Source organism: Aythya ferina (genome assembly GCF_964211825.1).
Source record: "Aythya ferina genome assembly, chromosome: 2".
Classification (NCBI taxonomy): Eukaryota; Metazoa; Chordata; class Aves; order Anseriformes; family Anatidae; genus Aythya; species Aythya ferina.
In genome coordinates this window covers 29,704,038-29,725,243 of record NC_140297.1, presented here as the reverse complement: position 1 = coordinate 29,725,243, position 21,206 = coordinate 29,704,038, and the positions used below count along the sequence as shown (strand labels likewise).

Here is a 21,206-nt window from a genome sequence, read left to right as displayed (position 1 = left end):
CCAAGCACACTGTGACACTGGTAAGTCTGTATTAACTGCTTCTTCTTTTTGTCCTTTACTCATCATGAAAAAGACTTCTAGAAGGATTTGTTCTATAATTTTACTAGCTAATGAAGCAGTGCTGACCAGGCTGAAGATCTCCAGCTCCTCCTTCTTATCTTTTAGATGGGCATAACATTTATTTTTTTCTCAGCCACTCCAGACCTCTCAACTGCTACAAACTTTCAAAGGCAATAGGTAGTGTTGGCTTCCAATGATGTTTACTGTTTCTCTCAGCACATTTCCAGGTTTCTCACCTGGTTCCAGACCTGCTTATGTCCAGCTTACTTAAGTAGTCCCTAATTTGATACTCCTCTGCCATGGAGTTCAACAGTTCATCCAGTATCTGTTCACTCTCAAATAAACTAACAATACATCTTAATTAAATGTACTGATCAATATCCATTTTGTCATCTTTCTCTAGCCTGTGGGGCTGGCTTTCTATTCTGTAGTGTCATCATATTTCCACTGAAGGAGTCACCAGATTACCAACATCCTCATGAGTAAGGTACTCCCAAGGCATAAGAGATTTAGGTATGAACCACTTCAGGACACTTTCAGGGCAACAAGGAATTTGGTTACATGCCTGAATTCAGAACCGGTCAACTCTTCTGAATGCTGCCTTGGAGTACAAAAGGACACATTTTTCTCTTGTTATTATTCAGAAACAAATGATCAGTGCTCTTCCTGAGGAGGGTGGTACAGCGTGTTGCTATATGTGCTGAGGATATTAGATGAACTGAGTGTTTCAGGTGGTAGAACATATACTACGTGAATCTGAGAAGGATATAATAGAAGAGAAAATAAATATTTCACTTCAAGAAGAGAGAAAATTATACCCTAGAGAGACTATAAAAGCTAGATCATGAAGATTTCAGCTACAAGCTAATAGTGGTCTGAGCCAAATGCGATTTCCAGGTTTTAGGCCTAAGTGACAGATGGCTGGTATTGTCCACAGTAACAAGGGAAGGGAAGAACAGACTGGTAAACTGTTAAGCTTCCTCTAAGCTGATGTCTGGACATTCACAAGTTAGTGACAGACATGTATGTCAGGATTTTACACTGCACAGGAGACACGTGAGGTCAAAGAGAAAAAATGTGTTTCCAGGTATACACAGTACTGAAAGGTAACAGCCTAAGCACTAATGCTACTGTATATCTGTGATAATTTGTGTCACTCTTCAGATCAGTCTGCTCAGCTTCTGCTCAGAACTGGCTGATAGAAAGGAACTGTGGCCATAGATAAATGCACTTGGAGAGGGAAGGGTTTGCGTTGGTTAAGGAGATTCTATGTCTCTTGGCGGAGTGATAAAAGAGGATTCATTTAGTGCTTCTAGCACAAACATGAGTGCAGAACTCAGCTTATGGAGACAAGACTGACTGAGGATCAGAGAGGGAAAGGTAAGCCCAAAATTGTGGTTTCCCTCAGACTCCCTAGTTGCCCAAAAGGCCTAATAATGTTAGATCTCTATGGTTTCAAGTGGTGTCAGGATGCTTTTTTGATAACAGAAGGTGGAAAGATAAAAATGGCACTTACGGGCACTGGCACAGATAGTCATGTGTTTGGAAAAAACAAAGTGACAGAAGATCCAGGCAGATAGTCTCACTGGACCCAATAAGCTCAGGAGAAAAGGACTGAAACTTTGATTAAAAGAACTCACTCAAGATGAATTTAAAACTCCACCAACCTCAGTTACTATTGAAAAATACAAGACTTTACTCTCTCAATAGAGAAGAAATAGAAAAGGCATTCAAAGAGCAATTCGAAATTAAATATTTGAAAAGTTATTTAGGAAAAGTCAACAGTGGTATAAAAATAGTTTTTATGTATTCAAGATACACCATTTTATTTAATGTTCAGAGTTATCAGCAGCAATTTTTATCTCTCCACACTTTAAATAAAAGCACTGTTTTAGCTTAAGAAGCAAAGGAGCCAGAGTAAAAGATTTGGTGCTAAACCAAATTTATCTCTATGTTACTTTCAGTGGTGGTCTGAGAATAAAAATAAATACTAATGAAAATATTCACTAGATGCAATCAAAGCAGAAGGCAAAAGGCTATCAAGCCATCAAATATTATTTAGTTCAAGTGTAAAGTCCCTATCAATGGAGTGTTAGTTAATTAACACTAGGCACAGACATTTCTTTGGATCGCATTCAAACTAGGGGTGATAAAAACATTGTTCAGGTTGAGCAAGTCAGCTGTGAAGGCATGGAAAGGCTGTTTTAGCAGCAACAGGAACAAAAGAGATCTTGTCCTTCTTAATGGGCTTTTCCCCATTAAAATTATAATTTCACTGCACAATTAGCTAATAGAAAGCCTGAAAAATATCCACATTTTATTAGTTACTGTAGTAGGACACACAGAGATCAGATGTTATTCTCTTCCTTCCTATATTATTGTGTCTATATATATCCTTCTTCATCTTCTACCTGACTGCTGTTTACGTGCACCCTTCCAACATGCACAGCTTTCAACAATGTTATTAGAAATAAAAAAGAGGTACCAAGTGAAAACAGCAGTTGTTTTTGCCTGGGCATTTGAAAAGACAGATCCCCTTGACATGCTTAGAAATCACACAGAAAAGAGATATATTTTTTATTGCATGATTAGATTGTTTTGCTTTACCTGGCATTCCTTACCATAATTACACAGAACCCATTTGTGAACAGAGATGATGAAATTTGACTGTGGCTTGATAAATGTCTCTCCCAGTGCAATTTTTGTTGGTGTTCTATACCACAGGGTCATAGGAATGATAACAGCTATTGTTTCACAGGGCAACAAAATATTTTTTTAGGTATGATTACTCTTTGTCATTGATTATATATTGACGATATATTTATATTACATGCACCTTTTAATTGAACTTCATTCAACTTATATGACTGACTTTGAAAACAAGATATTGCCTCCTATATATGCTGTAAGCAAATAAAAACATAGGGCATATTACACAAATCAAATGATAGCTTCTGATCTCTCAAAGAGAGATCAGATTTTTTAAAATTCATTCTAATATCATAAAAGTTGGGCAATGTTTTTGCTGATTAGTTCCTGGCCTGAAAGACAAAACTGGGCTCTTTGACTCTTTATTTAACACATATAGATAGGCTTTCAGGGAGATATAAAACAGCAGAGTCACCTACAGTTCTTACACTCAGCATGAAACTGCCTAAAATATGCCAAAAATATATATGTTATATACAGTATTGTATAATTTTGTACAATTTTCAAGTAGTTAGTTCTAACCGTATAATGAGACTTGCATGTATTTCCTTCTCACCCTGAAGAGTTTGAGCAAGGTTTCCTAACTGTCAGTTCATGCATTATTTTGGATGCACAAAGAAATAAGAAAAGTAGAACACTTCCCATTTTTTTACTGAAGCAGTTGTGCTGTATGGAATATAACTCAAGGTTCAATGAGATAAGAGGAGTGCAAGTGAACCTGACAGTATAACCCAGGAGCCAGATAATTTTCAAGAAGGAGAGGGACCTGGCTCACCATGGCACAAGTTCAGAACTAGTCCTTAGAGCAGTATCTATCCAGTTGATCTGGCCTTCACCTAGAATAAAACAGTATTCTTGACTTATGTCAGGAAAACTGACTTACATCTGATGCTAATATTGAGTTTCTTTTGATAAAGGAAGTGACATAGTGACAGGAAGTTTATATATTTCAATTCCTTCTTAGGATGTAGATTTTTTTTTCCAACTTTAAAATTACTAGCTTCTCCTTCCAAACAAAAGCATCCAAACTAACTATAATAAAAAATGCCATTCAACAGAGCTTACAACACATAACACAAGAGCCAAGTCAGTGGAAGGGCTAATTCCCTCTTAACCATGTAATCATTAAATCCTATATTACTAAATATCTTTGAGCCAGGTAGATGAATGAACACCATACAAGTTGTATGTCATATGGTATCTTTCCTAATTATATATTTCTCTCTCAGAAAATAGGGTTTGTGACAGAAAGACAGCAAAATACATCAATAAAATATAAGTATATTTGCCACGCCTGCTGAGCAGTGCATAATTCAAATGAGGAGTGGTCAAGATGTTGCCATGAATGCGTCATGAGAATAAGTTGCAACACTACCTTTCCCTTTGATTCCCAAAGAGAACAGAATTTGTTGTTTGTTTTAGGACTATTGATAAATTGAAAAGCATTTTATAAAAAGTGCTGGAGATTTTTATACTTGTAATTGGAGTTATCTGTGTGGATTCAGTGATAACATGATAAATTGATGTGCCAAAGATGGGAATCTTGGAATCATATTGCTGGCACACATGAAAAGCAACATTAACTTAAAATGTGCTATACAGTTTTTAAAGTAGCTAAAATTTGCTGCTCCACTAGCAAGAAAATGTTCGTTAAGTAAAAACACTCAATACTGTACATATTTGTGGAAAGACAGTACAGCATTCAACTACTGTTAGCTGTTCTAAATCCTGCAAATTGTATGTGTTACAGTAGAACAGAAAAACTGAAAGGTGGAAACAACTTCAGCAATTTCTTCAAATTCAAGATAACTTGTAAAATTAAGAATCAGAGAAAGTTAGAAAGAGAAATCTGTATCAGGACTTCTATTATCTGAGAAATCACCTGTGTACAAGTGTTTGACTAAACACATTTTGCAGTATGGCCTCAATGAAAATGTTACTCCCTCCATGTTATGTTTTCATGAGCTGATAGTAACATTTCTACAAATTCTGCTTGGAGCCACTAAGTTCAACACATTAGCTTTCTGTGACAGATTGTGTGATGGTACATACTAAATCTGAAGTTAAAGGTTTTCTCTGTAGTCAAGCCTGCTCCAGTTTAATTAAAAGTGTAATTTCAACTCTATGAGACAAGAGATATGGTAAGTTTTCTTCTATAATTCAATTCACACTTCACAGACATTTTTTAAGTCATTTTCATCTCAGGTTAAATCAACAGATGTCAAGGTTGCACTGAATGCAACCTCATGGATGGATTAGTTCAAACCATTTATAACCAATATGAAACTACACCGATAAAAATTGAGTGTGTTTTTTTTACACTGATAGGGCTGGTAGCTGTAGCAAAAATAAAAGAATAAAAAATAAAAAAATAAAATCAACAGGGTGAGATATGACTCAGATGACGTAGCAAAGTGTGGAAATTTGTATGTCTAAAAAAGAAGGATGTGGAAAAGGTAGCATAAGAAAGTAGAACAGCATTATCTAAACAGCATAACAAAGATTTCCAGCTTGTACCATCTGAACCTTATTTTCACAATTCCTTGAAAATGCTTTCACTGTTCTATTTTTTATTCTACTGGCTGTGTCAAGTATTAAATAGTTTAATCCACCTACTCTTTGGTATTGCATAGTTTTTGTAACTGAAATGCATAAATAGGCTTTGATTTGCAGTTTCTAATTAGTAGCAGAAGCAACATCTAACAAGCTGTAGTACAGAACTACCATATTTATGGAGTCAAGAAGCACAATAATTTAAATTACTCCTATATATTGTTGGATCCTAAAATTGTAACCACTTAAGAACAAGATATGAACATATTGTAGGCAAATCACCAAAAACCAAATGATTATAATACAACTGAAGTTTTAAAAAATCAAATTTAAAAATTCTTGTTTAAAAATCTAGACTTGAAAATCACTTTGAAAATCTATAGTAATATAAATTGAGATAAAAGAGTAATTTCTTCAAATACATTGCTCTAAAAATATAGCAGATGCAGAAGGAGTCATGGGATGAGAGAAGTTATCAGAATATATATTGAAAGTTCACAGTATTAAATGAATGGAAGATCTTTTGAGACATAAAAAGAGTATGCACACTGTCAGCATAAGAATTTCTTAAAACTCCCCTACCAGAGGAACAACTCCTAGATCCAGCCTGAGATCAGCTCCTATGCTGAGGCATGGGGGTAATTTTTACCTCCCAAAGAAACTTGTTCTAATCCTTAGCTGCTGGAGAGGGGTCAAACCCTAATTTACAAAGTTTTTTATTCCCTGCAATGTCTTTTTGCTAGTACTGTTTATTTAAGCTTGTTCTATTCCTTCTTGAACTTTGCTAAATCCATTGATTCAAGGACTCATCACTCTCAATGCAAGTTCCTTTTGCTTTGTGTCATAAAAAGAGATAAATGAGACAATCTGAACTGCTAAACTATTCAGCTATTCAGTTTACTTTTATCTGGTGTTTTTCTAAGGTAAACAGAGCTAAGTTTTAAAACTATCTTCAGGCTAAAGTGTTTATCCCTGTACCATTTTTTGTCATATCTATCTGACCTCTCCATAGTCTTTCAATATCCTTTCTGAGACTAAGAATTATAATATCATAGCCAAGGTAAGATTGTTTATTTACTGGTATAGCAGCATTATAATGTTTTCCTCACTACTCCCCATCCTATTCTTTATATTGGAAATATCTTGTTTCCATTCATGCAACATTAAACAAGATCGTGCTCATTAAATCAGATTTCATCAAGCTATACTCAAAAACAGACAGGCCTATCTCCTGAGTTAATACAGGTAATTTGGAACCCTGTATGGCAACTTAGAAATTTATGTACAGCTCTGGGGGAGTCTAAAGTGATCTTTTCTTCCTTCTACAAAAACAAGGAATAAATACTGCTTACAGATCTCCTACAGGCCTTAACTATCAAGACAAAATAGTGCAAAACATGAGGATACATGATTTGCTAGTTCTGAAATAAAGCCTTGACCTCCCCACTGGGACAAACAGGCACATAGGCTTTTCCTTTTATATAATTTGGTTCATCCATAAATGAAGCCACACTGAGAAAGAAAGAGAAAAAAACAACAACAAAACACCACTTGTGATTCAGGTCTCAATGAGGAAAAAAAAATAAAAAACTATTTTGAAGAGGGTAGGCAGCTGGAACTAGATGTTCCACAGGTATCAAAGTCCTAAGTGTCACCTCATTTTTTTCACCTCATGTTAGCGCTGTAGAAAATGTTCTCTGGATCCTAATATGTTTTTTCTTCACCTAGGTAATAATTCTTAATTTACTTTTTTCTGTCTTGTCTCATTTAGAAACAGCTCTTTACATAAGAATTAAAGTCAACAGTCTTTGTATTCTGACAGATAGGATAGAAACCCCTTCCCAGTATCCTCCACAACACTGCACAGTACCTATAGTGCAGTTTTAACCCATACAAGTTAGTATTACCGTAGCTGGCTCAGACATCAGCAGTAGCATTATTATAGCTAGAGAAGAGCTCTTTGCAGAGCTAAGCTCCAGGCAGCTGTGACTATATTCTCAGGAGTACCTATGGCAACCAGGCTAAAGGGGGCTCACCTACAGTAAATTTGAAGTAATTCCTTTCAGTTGGTTTGAAATAAATATACTCACTTTTGATTAAGGTAAAAAAATAAGTTCCCCTTGCACAGCTGAATACAGCTGCCTTGGCAGCACCAATCTCAGTTTGAAAGCTCAGTTTATTCATCTTTGGCTGGAATGAGCTGCATTTACATTATGTTAGGAATGACTTAATTATAATCACCAAAGTTTTTCAGTCTTCACCTACTTTCATGCATTTAACATCAAGTTATGTTCACACCTCTTACTACCAAGCTGACTTCTGAAATATTTAGAAGCAGAAAGATCGGCCCATTTGCTCCCAAGAGACATCATATTCATCAGAGGAAGAAGGATGTCACATGGATGACACTCTGCTCTTGTATACAGCTTAATGTTTGAATGCAACCAGAAGTCTGGTATGAAACTATGCTGCATTGAGGAATATGTGGAGAAACACCATTTTTTTTTTTTTTTTCCCCCACATTTACCGGCACAATTTTTGCTTTCTTCTGCTCTTACTGGTTCCAGTAAGGATATTTGGGATTCTCAGAGTGGGGAGAAAATAACGTGTTACCACAAATAAAACAGTGATGTCCTGGCCATACTGGCATACCAGGAGGAAAAACAATAAAAATATTCACAGTAATCACACGTAGGCTATGCTTGTTATGAGCTTTGACTGCAAGCTTTTCAGGAGCTGTTTCTCAGCATCTGAATTGCTGAGAACTCGTTACCCAGAATAATGGTCCATTTCCTTATAACATTATTATATGAAAGTTCAGTTCTCCCTGTGCTATCTCAGGTAAGATGCAACAAAAAGAGAAGTAAATAAAAGATGCCGTAACCTCATAGCCCTGTAAAGCAGTTTTACCATTGCTAGCAACAGACTGTAAGCTTTGTACAGAATTGCAAGGCGAGAGGACTGAAGCTTGGCAGGCTTGCTCTGTCTGAACTTTTCTTGACCTGTTTCCAGCTTTATTTACTTAGTTTAGATGTGACAGCAATTTCCCTGGTTGACCAGTTGTCTATGGTTAATTTATTTTACTTTTATCATTGTATAGTGCAACTTCATGTATGTATAAATACAAAGCAGTAACAAGCAGTTATACTATGCAGAATGAGGTATTTACATGTATGATTCCAACATGATGAAGTAACTCAGAGAATGTCAGGCATGGTACAACAGCAGAGGCCTCCAGCAGTGAAGACAAGATGTGAGGAAGAGGCCCTAAGCACAGGATGCTGGAAGAAAAGGGCACAGGCTAGCACTGGAGACACTGTAGCTATAAGCCACTCACTGAGCTGTGATAGTTGAAGGTCAGTTGAAGAAATGGAGCCTTAGCCCTGGACAGAACTGATTATGGGGGTAACAAAGAGAAAAAGAAACCTAGCTTAGGTAAAGGCATCATGCAGAAAACTCAGGTCTAACAGGGAACAGCACACCAATGTGGACATAGCAAAGATATAAAAACACGTCAGCAAATGTATGAAAATTACTCCAAATAGATGATAGAGCAAGGAAAAAGAAACCATCAACACAGACATCACATTCACCACAGCAAAGAATTCCAGATGCTGATGATTCACCGTTAATGCCCTTTCACTGCCTTCACTGCCACCAGTATGAAACTGTCAACCTCAGCACCCAGGGGAGCAATGGAGAGGCAAGTATAACAGAAGAAAAAAAAAAAAAAAAAAAAAAAAAAAAGTCTACAAATGAGGAAGTGTGCATATAACAATTTTAACTGCATTGTTCCTTTTCCCATAAGCATTGTATCTAGACTAATAGTGATTCGTGGACTGGACTGTTCAGGTTTTAGTTATATTCAAAATGAATTCATGTCTCTATAAATGGAGGATGTTTCTTCTGGAAAAAAAAAAAAAAAAAAAAAGACAAAAACAACAACAACAGCAAAACACCTCACTCTAATTGGAGTAGTCTCTATTTCCACCAATAGCTGAATACACAGATGTGCCCATCTGGAAACACAGAAAATATGAATACTCTCAATTAAGATGAGCTATGATAATAGCATTTAAAATGGATTATGATACAGACAGAAGGTAAGACAGAAAATTCTGTGTACATTTTGATAGAACACAGCAACACAGATGGACTCAATTATATCGAAGTATATTGCATTTAAGTCTGTCCACTAACAAAATTGCATATCACACATAATTAACATCTAGTATTTATTGTCTTGACAGATTGTAGAAGCCAATCTCTTAATATGATTCAGAGAAAGTATTGCGTGTTTATTTAAAGCAATTAAGTACAACTCAGTAAGGAAAAAATAGACTGAATATAAAGAGGCACTATAACTTCTGCCAAATATCATATTCTCAGCTGAAACAAAATGGCATAAAACCATTGATTTCCATCAGGGGGTGACCTGTTACAGGCATAATGACTCATGCTACAGGCAACAAAACATTCTCCAGCAAACTCTGCGAATCACAGAATTGTCTAGGTTGGAAGAGACCACAAGATCATTGAGTCCAACCTCTGACCTAACACTAAGTCCTCCACTAAACCATAACGCTAAGTTCAACATCTAAACGTCTCTTAAAGACCTCCAGGGATGGTGACTCCACCACTTCCCTGGGCAGCTCATTCCAATGCCTCACAACCTTCTCAGTAAAGAAGTTCTTCCTAAGATCCAACCTAAAACACCCCTGGCGCAACTTTAGCCCATTCCCCCTCATCCTGTCACCAGGCACATGGGAGAATAGACTAACCCCCACCTCGCTACAGCCTCCTTTAATGGACTTATAAAGAGCAATAAGGTCGCCCCTGAGCCTCTTTTTCTCCAGGCTGAACAAACACAGCTCCCTCAGCCGCTCCTTGTAGGACTTGTTCTCCAGATCCCTCACCAGCTTCGTCGCCCTTCTCTGGACTCGCTCGAGCACCTCCATGTCCTTCTTGTAGTGAGGGGCCCAAAACTGAACACAGTACTTGAGGTGCAGCCTCACCAGAGCCGAGTACAGGGGGACAATCACTTCCCTAGACCTGCTCTTCCCTAGACCTGCTGGCCACACTGCTTCTTACACAAGCCAGGATGCTGTTGGCCTTCTTGCCCACCTGAGCACACTGATGGCTCGTATTCAGCCAACTATCCACCAATACTCCCAGGTCCTACTCTGCCAGGCAGCTTTCCAACCACTCATCTCCCAGCCTGTAGCTCTGCTTGGGGTTATTGTGCCCCAGGTGCAGGACCCGGCACTTGGCCTTGTTGAACTTCATACAGTTGAAGTATGAAGTTGACATTGGTCCAGCCTATCCAGATCCTCCTGCAAAGCCTTCCTGCCCTCGAGCAGATTGACACACGCACCTAACTTGGTGTCATCTGCAAAATTACTGAGGGTGCACTCGATCTCCTCATCCAGATTATCAATAAAGATATTAAAGAGGACTGGCCCCAGTACCAAGCCCTGGGGAATGCCACTAGTGACCGGCCTCCAGCTGGATTTGACTCCATTCACCACAACTCTTTGGGCCTGGCTATCCAGCCAGTTTTTAACCCAATGAAGCGTACGCCAGTCCAAGCCACAAGCAGACAGTTTCTTGAGGGGAATGCTGTGGGAAACGGTGTCAAAAGCCTTGCTGAAGTCAAGGTAGACCACATCCACAGCCTTTCCCTCATCCACCAAGCACATCACTTTGTCATAGAAGGAGATCAGGTTCATTAAGAAGGACCTGCCTTTCATAAACCCATGCAGACTGGGCCTGTTCACCTGGTTGCCCTGGAAGTGCCATGTGATGACACTCAAGATAATCTGCTCCATGAGTTTCCCTGGCACTGAGGTCAAACTGACAGGCCTATAGTTTCCCAGGTCTGCCCTCCGGCCCTTCTTGTAGATGGGTGTCACGTTTGCTAGTCGTGAATCAGTCTCTGATAATATTACCCTATTATTGGCTGTTCCCCTGCCTCTTCCTTTTTAGTGAAAGTTCAAGACACTGTTTTAAAGTATGGAGACAACTCATCTGCTTCAGCATAACAATGACTAGAAATCCAAATAATGTCTTTAAGAGGTGGAAAAATTCATATTCTTTTGATTAAGGCCACAGTTGATCAGTGACACCCAGCATATAGGTTTGTGTATTGCACAAGTTCCATCACAGAAGAGAGGTGCATCCTCTTCTTAGTTTTCATTGTATCCCCTAATTTAGTGTCCTTTTCCTAATCAACAACTGCCTTAGGAAAAACAGTAATGTAACACATAACTGATGACAGGCAAACACATTGGAAGAAAGTGATGCAGAAAGTTACATTTATTAAATATTTACCTGAGCAATAAATAATAAAGCCTGTATTTTGGCTATGTTCAATAGCTGCAGAATTAACTTATTAAAATATATATAGTTACCAAATGTCTTGAATTCCTTGGGGGTTCATTCAAACTATTCCTGATAACAAGAAGAGGAGGAGCACACAGAGTCAGCAGCCCTTCTGATACTAGTTAGAAGGACTGGAGAGCATGTAAGCAAAGTATAGATGACAGAAATAAAATATTTATATAAATTTCCTAATGTACAGAATTCAGGTTGTCAGAGAACCTGAGAAAAATTATTTGTATCCTGTAATTAAACCAAATGTTCTATACCCAAAAATCATATATCATATCTGTTCTTAGCTGTATAATTGTTTTGTCTGGTAAAAAGTTAGATATTAACCTAACCTAGAAGGTACCCTCTAACACAGGGAGACAAGAATTATATAGTTTTTTTCTCTGGGCTGGATATGCCTCGGTTTTCAAGGCTGAGCTATCTGCTTTTCCAGATATAAAATTATCTAGAGGGGATGTTTCAGTGCCAGGCATTTAGATCCACAGATAGTCCAATGCTACTTCTGGGTAAAAAAGGTATCCCTTTTTTTAAGGGATACCTTAAAAAGGGAGGGAGGAGAGGAACAAAGATTTGAAGATTCTGAATCTGTATTTGACAGTATTGAAAAACAAAAAGCATGCTGCCACTGATTGCTACTTGATTTCATTGTAAGAATAATTACAAGGCCACATACGCAGCCTTTTTCCAGCTACAAAAACATGTCAGTTTGTCATAATCCTTTTCTAATTAGCTGTGAACATTTTGTCTTTGAGTTGCTGACTCCACCTTGATGACAAGTAATCGACTATAAAGCAAAGCTTTCCATAGCCTTTTGGTCTGATTTCATCACTGCTCAAAGGCAGGAACTTAACCAAGCACTTGGGAACCTTAAATGCTCTTTGTGTACTCAAGAGACCCCCTCAGGAGAACTTTCTTGACTTGTTTAGACACTCAAGACATCTAAAGAAATCTAAAATTTCAGGCTTTTATAGTGCATCAGAGGGAGATAATAATGGTCTTTCAACAGGGTAAAAGTAGGTTTGCTGGCCTGTCATTTTGCAGGAGTTTAGCTTTAGCCTGAGTGCTTGGTCAAACACTTTGGTAGTGAGGTGGGGAAGACATTATTAGCATTCTCCTGTGGCTTGTGTTGGTCCTGTTTCAGCCACCACAGCTGCTTCCTCTGCTGCCTCCCTGCATTTCCATGCTCGCTCAAATCTTCTATTTATAAAAGAGAAAGGATAAAATTTCTATCAAATATTAGGAGAAACCCAGCTCTGTGCCCAAATAACATTAATAATCCAAAACTCCTGAGATAAAACCATCATCTTCCCTTTGTTCACAACCTGAAATTTGCACAAGGGTACTGAATACATCCCCAGCTGTCTGCAGAACTGGCAACAAAGTCAGTTAAGGTTCTGCATACAGAAAAGAAGTCAGAATCTGCTGCTTAGCTCTCCAAGCTTCATTTCTAAAACTGCCTTCCCTCCACAAGGAGCAATTTGAGTAAGTGGTTTCTCTGTAGGCAGTCTTCAATAGCCTTGTCAGGAAGCAAAAAGCAAAACAAACAAATGAAACAAACAATACAATGAGAAATAATGGCTAATAAACAGGGAAATGCAGCAATCTAATCTGATTCTATTTTCTATTTTTATACACTGGGGACCAAATCTAGCAGTGATGTGAATTGGTTAAGACTGAAATCCATTCTAATTCTTATCAAATCACTCTCAGTGAATCAGAGGTGCAATTGGGAAAAAAAAAAAAAAAAAAAAAATGCTATCTCATTGAATATACACTTCCCAGCAATAGAAGGAGTGACGTTGACACTTTTACTTACAAGGTTTTTCTACATACAACATTCTATAACATGGTAACAAAACAAAGATAAAATATGTACACATAAACACATATATAAAAATTCCTATGTATGCACACAGATGATAATGCATTTGTTATAATTTAAAGAAATCATGGCTGTCCCCAGCCACTGGAGCACCTTACTTAGACAATCTGTGTGTGGTTTATGAGGAAATGCATGACATTGAACTGTTAGGATACCAGCAGTACCAATATTTTTTTCAATGTTTTACATTTTCACAAGTTTTATGGAGAAAAGCAGCAGAATTAAGGTGTATCCCATATTCTGGCCAGACTCTACTTAAATCCTTCACCCATCTTGTGGTCCACTACTGTAGCATAGCTAGATTTAGGTACTGAAACTTTACTCATAGGGCCAGCCAAACATAAAATAACTTCTAATTCACAGCTCTTGCCCTAATCAACTAGATAAATAAGTTTCTTTCTTTTCTTCTGCTTTGATATTTGCTGACAATCAATTTAGTTCAACAGAGGGGTGGAGGAAGACAGCAGAAAATGGTGCATGCTGCCACCAACTCCCTTTGGGGTGTGCGTATTGGCATCTCTTCTGGGTTCAGATTCTTGCCAGTGCAGTTCTGCTGCATATCTGTGTTGCCTTCCTCCTCTAATCTCTCTTCAGTCATATACAGTGTAATGATCATTTCAATCTCATTTCTACCTCCCTAATAACAGCAGTGTATTCGAGCAATAAGAACATCATATCTCTTACCATCTTTAACTCCAGTGGCTGTTGGAAATTCCTTTTCTGGTGGAGACTTGGCAGGAATTAAGCAAATTTGATCCCACTCATGAATGAAATGTTTCAATGTTTCTTCCTGTAGTGGCCAGTTCTGGGAATCAAAATGAAGGTGGTTTTAGTTACAGCAGAGGGAACCATATTTTATTTTATTTTTTATCCCATTTTATTTCTGCTTTTTTTTTTATGAATCTTTCCTTTTTCATATGGCTAACATGTGGGTTCAGTGTTCCAAACAGTAACCAAGATATTCTCAAAACTGGGAAATTTTTTAACCTTCTGCCACAATACAATGTTCTGCCATTGGATTGCCTTTGACTTTCAAGGCAAAGAGCCCATTGTTAGATGATCTATGCTTTGCAAATTCAGCTACTTTTAACAATGACAAGTTAGATGATGAATAACAGGAAAGATATGAGAATTTCCTCCTATGAAATGAATGAATACAAGACCACCTCCTCTAGAAATCTATCTGTATAAAAGCAACACACTTACTTTACCTTCTTTAGTCTACATTCTAATATTCTCAGGCTACTGTGGCAGTACTGGGAACATTTCCACTAGTCAAAAAGCTGTAACATCTTAATATCTCTCTAATGAATGTTGACACCAAATGAGTTGCATTCCAGCAGAATACAGGCTGTTTTTAACAAAACAAGTTCTTTCAGAGAGAGGTGAAATCTGGGCCCAGGTTCCTCATACATTTGTTTGATTGCATTTTGTTTTGTTAATGCTTCTCTGATAACCAGTTATAAATCTATCCTTACATGCATTTTACTAGTAAGAGGCAGCCTTATTGAATTATTAGTGAACCCTTTTGCTAAGTTGCCTCAGGAAGGATTATTTTTAAATATCTCTTCAAATCAAAATACTTCTATTACACGTCATCTCTCTGACTGACTGTTGTGTACGTGTTTTTTTGCTCTGTCATACTCACAGTTTAGGAAAGGAGATATTGATCAGTACCAAAGAGACCAACGTGACAGGTCTTACTCTTTAGTGTCCTTTTCAAATCTCAGACTACAAATTGCCAGCCAGGCCAGCCACTGAATAGCATGCATTCATTCAAGGACTTCTAATTGCTTTTCCAAGTATCATTTGAAGTAGTCAGGCATAATAATTTCATTGGATGTTAAAGCATGGTCCCTTTTGATTTAAAATAGAACTAAGATGTGAGGGAGGAAGAAGGGTCAAATTATTTTCATATATATATATATATATATATATATATTATTTTATATATAATTTTTTTTATATAATTTATATAAATTTATATATAAATTATTTTAATATATATATATATATATTATTTTCATATATATATATATATATATATATATATATATATATATATAAAGTTCACATATATATATATAAAGTTTTTTTTTAAATTTCAGCCAGCAAGGAAGCCTGAACCCAAAGAAGATTTCTAATCACAGTTTTATTGAACTCATGGAACTAAAGTTATTGCTTAAGTGTTTCCTCTCATTAACACAAAGATTTAATTGACTTTGGTTCAGATTTGTAATCTGCTGTAGGATTCTCCTGTTAGGTTTATTTCAGTCTTCCTACACCTGAGTGTTTCTCATAAACTTTTTGCATCTATAGTTAGTAGTGAGGAAAAACAGCTCTTAGGTCTAAAGGGTAAAAAGTATATATAGTGGTCATTAAGCCAATTTTTTTCAGACCTATGTAATATTACATATATCCATATTCTACATAAAATTGGCTTATCTCTTGATAATGCTGAACGTCCATGACTCCTACTTATATTAGAAAGAGTGTCACAAAAATCATGTTACTTTTATTAAGATGCCATATGCCACTGGGCTTACTCAGGGCACCTACACAACAGAGGTACAGGATTTGTTACACTTTAACCACCAGATGTTAAAACAATGCTGCAGTTGTTTGAGGTTGGTAGAGTAATTAAAGGACTCTGGTGACAGAAGATCAAAGAAAACTACAGCTGTAATCCCTCCTGCAGAATGTCACCCACAGGCCAGGTGCACGGAAGGCCAGCTCAATCTCTAACCCAGTTGATTACCGTATATCAAAATCAAACCGTAAAAAATAAGAGTTATGTCTGCCTCCACTCTTTACCTACATGATTCTTTCTAAATAACAACCTTGCTCAATGCTTAAAACAGGCTATCTTCTCAACCTCAGTTTAATTTACTTTTGTTTTATTTAAGAAATACTAATTCCATTTCCAAAGATGTGAAGCTTAAATTGTACTGTGCCCTAAAGGCATCATATAAAGAAATTGAGATAGCATCTCTGCCTTTTGTGTAACATTCCTGTTACAGAAAGACACCATATACCTATAGTTGGTGAAAAACTTTCAGGGCATTTTAAGCCTGTAGATTACAAAATTTAAACTATGTTCTTTCATATTACATGTTTTCTGATTGCTTTGTTTTGTTTTCTTTTGAAATTAGGGTACAATGGAATCTGGGCTAAATAGTTTGGGCTAAATAGTTCAGAACTTCCTAAATTCACTTTAAATGTTTTTGTTAAAGAACAGAGATTGATAATTAATTACTATTAGAAAAGTCCACTCCATGAAGAAATATATAGTTACAGGAACACTAACTAAAGAATAACAACAAGAAAAAACACCTTTCCCATCCAGTACAATTTATGAACTTAAAATAAAATCCTTCTGACTTCATAATATCAATTAAGAAACCTGTAATTGATTATAATGTATATATATATTAAAATATGTATTCAATATAATAGTTCTCTGCTGCCCAACACCTTTCATTAGTTCCTTTTTGGATAAAGGCTGATTTATATGTCCCTTGAAAGGAACTGTCACAATCACACTTATCAGCTTCCTAAATAAAATTGTTTCCCACTCTAATTGGAAAAAAAATGAACCATTTTGTGACAGTTATACACAAAGACTGTTGCCTTTCTTCCCATTAATTCACCTAGAAATATTAATAATTTTCTTTTTAATCTATCTCTAGTTCCTATTTAATGGAGTGATATAAGCTAATGAAAACAGGAACTCTTACCTTTTCACCCTCTACTTATTATTATTAATCATAATACTTCATTCTTACATATAAACCAGCCAATAAGAATATACACTCAAATAACACTTATTCCATTAAAATAACACATGCATAAAAACAGAACCTTCAGAAAACATCTTTTAAATTTTCTTCAAAACAGCAGGCTGTTGGCTGTTGTTATTTTTATGAATGGGGTAGAATTTCATGGTCATTTTCCACTTCATTTCAATCCAAACACAGCTTATAAATACATGGGAATGCCAAGCCTTTGGATGGATTTACACATTTTCATAATGTTACACAGGAATACCCTACTAAGAATTTTTATAGCCATCCAGGCTGTAAAAGTCATCTTCTGCCAAAATATATACATATATAGGGAGAGATTCTTAATAAACCGCCCTTATTTTTTTTTTTTTTTCAAAAATTCCAAGGCAGAGAATACAGAGTGATCAACTTCTTATAAGGATTTTGTCTTTAATTCTGTAGAAGCAGCAGCCTGCTGTTTTAATGAATAACCACTAAATGGCTGCTGCGCTAGTGGATATTGATTTCAGCAGGGGCTACTTGTCTCCTAGGTTGACATTTAATATCTGTTAAAGGGATTCTCCTGCTGAGTGACTTAAGCACAAGCATTACATTAGGACTACAGCCAAGCTTGTTGGGATTAGTAATTCTCCTCGAAAATATCTTTCAGTCAGCACTATGAAAAGCCAAAAGCAAGGCAAAATTTTGATTTGGTAAAACTGGAATGAATGGCTGTAGATTATGGAAGTGTGAGAAAACCTCAACATTTAACTCCTTTCCATAGTTTTCTTCATGGCACATGAGGAAACAGACCTCCTGATGAAAAGCATCCTGCCCCCAACAGCACTGCAAACACACTCTGCACTCCCATGTCACTTGCTATGACTGTGTCAATATACCTACATAAACTCTCCCATTCAAATTAAGGATGAGAGCTGCCTTGTTGTGTAAGAAAGCAAAGAACCCACAAACAGTACAACATGTGCAACAGTACAACATGTTTCCTCTGTTTAAATCAAGAGAGAAACTTCAATTTACACCAGTTTGTTTCTGCTTTTATTATATTTGAAGTGTGAATCCAATCTCAACCTGAATTTCTTTAGAGTTTAGAAGTTTTGCTTTAGCTTTACTCTCAGCTTTTCCCTCATTACTTACTAGCAATCTGTATATGTTCACATCTATATCTAAAATCTCTAAAATCTAAAATAAAAATAAAAATAAAAAATAAAATCTAAGCTATAAGAGCCTATCTAATTTTAGTGAAATTTTATCAATTTAATAATTTAATTTCTGCTCTTTGATCTTTGATGAATCACCCAACATCTGGAAGGAAGCTTTTCAGCTGAGGCATTCAGGCACCCAGAACTGGATTCCTTCACCCTCAGTGTCTAATTTCCAGCATTTTTTACCATCAGCCACAAAACAGAGATTATCACAGTAAATTTTCCCATTTTCACCTTAGAACAGAGAGAGTAAAAGAGAAAAAATAGTTATGATCTGATCCGTGAACACTTCAATCCATCACTGAACATGAATCTTTGGAACAGTTTTGACATAAATGATAAATCCAGAAACTTTGAGGTAGCACAATCCTAAGGATTGTGGGATACAATAAAATAAATGGAAAATAGATTTACCTGAAAGATAAGAAACCATTTTTTTTCATAGTTTGGTGGAAGAGCAAGTATATAGATCTCCCAGATTTGAGGTAAATGATGAACCACAACTGTTGGGTATTACGAGTGAAAGACATCACAAACCAACTTCCTCTTTTCATCTGTTTTGTGAGCCATGAATCCTACCTTTGATGAGTGTTGTAATAGCATTTGCTTGTCTTGAAATTTTTGTTTGTTTGCGCTACATTTTGTTCCCTAATTATGTCTCTTTTCCCCAGAGGAGTGACTGGGTTAGGTGGAGTGCTCTGGAAAGGGGCTGGTCTGCTCAAGGCAATATAGGCTGCAAGTTAGGCTGGGCAAAAGAGTCACAGCAAAGACTTGGGAACTGGGCGCAGATAGATGGACCCTCAGAAGAGTCAGAATCCAGATGTCACTGTGCATAGTTTGCTGCCACTCAGAAAGTTCTTGAGTCGACTGGTCACAGGGATCTTCCTGAAAGGTCCTGCTGTTAATAAAACATTTAGTTCTGTTCTTCCTTTGAACTACCTTATGATTTCAACTTTAAAAGGCTTTATTGTCTGTTTTCTTTGAATTAAGATTGGCTATTTATTTAGTTATTTTTACTGAAGATATCTTCTGTTCTTTAAAAGTCTCCTAAGAGTATTCTATAATGCAAAGATCCAGGCAGATCTACTTTAAAGTTGTGGTCACCTTGGGGGTCTGATTAGAATTAGATTAAGTCTACTTACTTTACCCAGATCTGACTTAATACCTGCTATTATCTGTATTTTCCTATGTATTTTATGAATGTAAGCTTGACAACTAATTTACAGCTGAGGCTTCAAACTAAATGGCAGGCAGTCTAAAAGTTAACTCGCTATTCTCAGTCTATTCAGCACAGGGTCTCAGAAGCAAAACACTGAACATTGAAATTAAACTTTTTTTTTTTTTTTTTTCCTATCCCTCTCTTTCCACTCTGCATAAGCATGAACATAACACAGTTTTATTCCTAAAGCTGTTTTATTCATTACTGTGCACTTGTGCAAAATTCGTATTTCGATTATGCTCATGTTACCACAAGCCTAGTATTTTGACTCACTTTGCACTGACATGAATAATGACAAAACAGTAGGCAATGACAAATCAGTTCTATAGATAGGTTTCTTAGGAAACTGAAATTGTCTGAACTTTTCCAGTATCAAATGATGATTGTTCTAACGGGATCTCTTATGTGAATTCTCCCATATCACTGAAGTCCTTTTCAGAAATCTGGATGAAATCCTCTGAACTATATATTGTAATAATCTCCTACAGTTATTTTACAGGTCAACAGGCAAAGGGGAAGAGAAATAAAGAAATAAACAGAAATACATATGTAAGAAGATTTCTTTTCTATAAACTTCTAAGATGTGAACTTCTGGGATTATTGTAATAAAATACTGGCAAAATATCTACTTTTTCTTCAGAACAAATAAAACTTCTATATAAAAGCCCAGAGAAATACTGCAAGTGAAAGGGTAAATTCCATTTCTGGGACACACTGTTTCTGACTTTATTTCATTACAACAGTGAATAAATCCTTAAAGAGTTTGATATAAATATATTTTATTGCATTAAAGCAATAAACCTGAGGAGAATTCTTTTTAAAATAACTTACTAAAAAATACCACATCCTAGGTTGAACTGAACTGATGATGGCCATGACATCTTTTAGAATAACTCCATTGAAGCAAACGTACAGAGTGAGGATTTTTTTCCCACTATTCCATTATTTTAGAACCAGAAAGCATCAATACAACCCTCATGTCTGAAGATGAGCATGTATACTCATTGCAGCACTGAGTTCAGTTTGAAGTCAGTTATATCTACTAGAAAAACAATGAACTTTAGGGTAAAGTTGGCGATAATGTAAAATCCACCTCACAGTTAAGTCATCCTAATGATTCCTTACTTAAAAAATGAGCTTTTTTTTTTTTTTTTTTTTTTTTTTTTTCCTCTAACTAGCTTTAAACCAAATCTTGCTGCTCTGCTGTGTTTATTTGTGGCTAGATTAAAATGTCATGAACTAATTCCAGAAAGATGACCATGGTAACTCTCCTCAAATCATCATTTAAAGATGTTTTGCAAAATTCATCGTCATCTTTTTCCCAAATATCTCAAGGCAGAAGGCAGGTAATGAATATCTCAAGGCAGAAGGCAGGTCATCAACGAATGACCTTGGATCAGCTTTAC

At 36.4% G+C, this 21,206-nt stretch overlaps 1 protein-coding gene across 2 annotated transcripts in view; it reads right to left on the bottom strand.

Annotated features, from left to right (window-relative positions):
* Positions 1-21,206, bottom strand: part of LOC311431110 (uncharacterized protein) — a 396,810-nt gene that overhangs the window by 232,279 nt on the left and 143,325 nt on the right. For both annotated transcript variants that reach the window (XR_014689244.1, XM_084508335.1), the window contains one exon: positions 14,279-14,399. Coding sequence is in view for 1 of the 2 variants with exons in the window: in XM_084508335.1 (XP_084364461.1) it covers positions 14,279-14,399 (121 nt within the window). In the remaining variant the exon portion in view is untranslated. The remainder of the gene's footprint in view (positions 1-14,278; positions 14,400-21,206) is intronic.